Source organism: Dichomitus squalens, assembly GCF_000275845.1.
Source record: "Dichomitus squalens LYAD-421 SS1 unplaced genomic scaffold DICSQscaffold_421, whole genome shotgun sequence".
Lineage (NCBI taxonomy): Eukaryota > Fungi > Basidiomycota > Agaricomycetes > Polyporales > Polyporaceae > Dichomitus > Dichomitus squalens.
Window position 1 is genome coordinate 1 of NW_006767303.1, and position 2293 is coordinate 2293.

Here is a 2293-nt window from a genome sequence, read left to right on the forward strand (position 1 = left end):
TGTCTATCATAGCTGCGGAACGTACACTACGGTTTCTGCCTTTGAGAATCACACTGACGCGGAAATGCGAGCTAGATGGGTTCAATTCAGGAATGATACACGAACTAATGCTATCGTACAGGCAGGGGTCAGGGATCTGGGGAGGCGAGGAGTCCGTAGTCGTACCAGAGGGCGCCGCTGCGGCAGCTTTCGCGCGCGCCCGCTCTAAAAAGACTTCTGCAGAGAGGCGAGTTGGTCAGCGAGGGCCTTCTGCTGCTCCATGAGCTGGGCGATGAGGGCGTTGGTCGCTCCGGCATCCGCTGACGTCGACGTTGACGCTGCAACTTGGGGCTCCTCCGGTCCCTCGTCCGTGGCGGCGAGCCTCTGTGAGCGGGGCTTCTTCAGGAACTTGTCCATGCACACCGTCTCGCGGTGCCCTACACGGCGACAGTAGTTGCAGACGTCCCGGTCGTGGCCACCGTCCTTCTTGACGTGCGCCGTAGACCCGCAACCATAGCACTTGCCGCGCATGAGGCGGTTGAACTCTTCGCGCTTACGGGTCGCGTCGATGTCCATCGCATTTGGGTCTCTAGTAGGCGGCGTGAAGGGGGTGGCGTGCAGCAGTACAGCCGGCTTTGTCGCGGTGGTGGGAGTGGTGGTGCGTCCGCGCTGACGATCCCGTTCGGCACGGCGTTGGCGGACCCGGACATCGATGTCTGAGGAGACGGTGATGAGATCGTCCAGGGACGCAATTGGCCTTGCCGTGTGCACCAGCTTGTCCTTGATGGAGTCCGCAAGGTGTTCGTAAAAGCGGTCGCGGAGGTCTGCCTTGGAGTAGCCGGTGCGGGTGGAGAGCTCATTGAACCGTGCGGCGTACTCCGGAACGGTCATGGTGCCTTGCCATAGCGTACGGAGATGTTCCTTTGCGTCGACCGCCTCGTCAACCGTCTCGAAACGGGCCTTGAACTGAGTACGGAACTCGGTCCACGATCCTTTGAACGGGGTGGTGCCCTGCGTGATCTCCTCCATCGCCGGAGTGGCCCAAAGAGCTGCGCTGTCCTGCATAAACGAGAGGACCGCCCGAATCCACTGGTTGTCCCGCGCGCTGATCGCGTTGCCCATGGCATCGACATGGTTGAGCGTCGAACCTTGGGACATGGCCCAAAGGGTGAACGCTGCCAGGAAACGCCGTGCCTCACCTCCTTGTTCGCCTTTGAAGGCGGAGGGCTTCTGAACAGCCTTCAGACTGCTGGTCCCGGTGATCGAGTTTGCGAGCTGCGCCATGGACTGGGTGAGGAGAGTCATCGACTGGAGTAATACCGTCATGGGGTCCGGGGGTTGCGTTGCCGTCTGGGTGCCCGGTTGGGTCTGCTGGGGGTTGTTGGCGGGGCCTGTCGTCTGCAGTTGTCCGCCTTGTTGTCCCATGATGGGTGGAGCGGACGGTGGACGGGTTGGGGGGATGATAGGGGATGGGGGAAGCGCGATGAGTAGCGCTACTTCAAGCTCGTCAGTCGGAGTACCGGGGATGGGGGATCGAGTCGTGGGCGACTCAGCAACGGGGGAGTCAGGAACTGGGATGAACTCGTCCGAAAAGGCGTTCCAGTTGATCCGAGCAGGACGGTGGTGACGGTTTGGGCAGGGGTTTTACTCGCACAGTACCCAGTACCAGAGTCCGTCGTCTAGGTCCTTCCGTCGGTGACAGTAGTCTTGATCTTCAGCGTCCCACGCGTGAGGTCTGCCGGCGCAGTCCAGGGTGGGGGGGACAATGTAGCAGCGGCGGGGACACTCTTGTTCAGAGCGTCAGCACCGGAGGAGAGATCTCGACCTAATGTCGCGGCGACTAGGCACGTAGACTCGGGTCGACGTTCGGCGACGACCTCGTAGGCGAGCGGCAAGGAGCCGAAAGGGAAAAAGGGAGATAAAGAGGGATAAACGTAGCAAGAAACTCAACGAGGGCAGAGCGGAGGTCGGCACGAGGGCACAAGACCTGTGAAAGCTAGTCTTCACGCAGACAGCGACAGACTAGTCCCAATGACCAAGTTATACATTAGCACTCGAAGGGAAGTACAACACTATGGTCACTCACCTAGTCCCAATGACCAAGAGGTCGAGATGGAGACTAGGGAGCGCCTAAGGGGGTCCTTATATACTAGAGGGGCTGCTTAGCAACCAAGGACAAGGCGCGAGAGCGAGGCAGTGAAGATGACAAAGAGAGAATAAAGGGCGAGAAAGAAAAGGCAAGGGCATGGCGATCACGGGAACGTAGCATGCGGCTGTGGGAACGTATCTACAGTGTCCAAATTGGGATGGGCTA

The 2293-nt window shown here is 59.7% G+C and overlaps 1 protein-coding gene across 1 annotated transcript; it reads right to left on the bottom strand.

Moving 5' to 3' along the window:
• Nucleotides 1-204: 204 nt before the first annotated feature.
• Nucleotides 205-1263, bottom strand: DICSQDRAFT_74637 (uncharacterized protein; the record flags this gene model as incomplete). The annotated part of the gene is made up of 1 exon (XM_007371886.1): nucleotides 205-1263. One exon carries the CDS (start codon nucleotides 1261-1263, stop codon nucleotides 205-207), a length of 1059 nt encoding a protein of 352 aa, XP_007371948.1.
• Between the last annotated feature and the right edge of the window lie 1030 nt (nucleotides 1264-2293).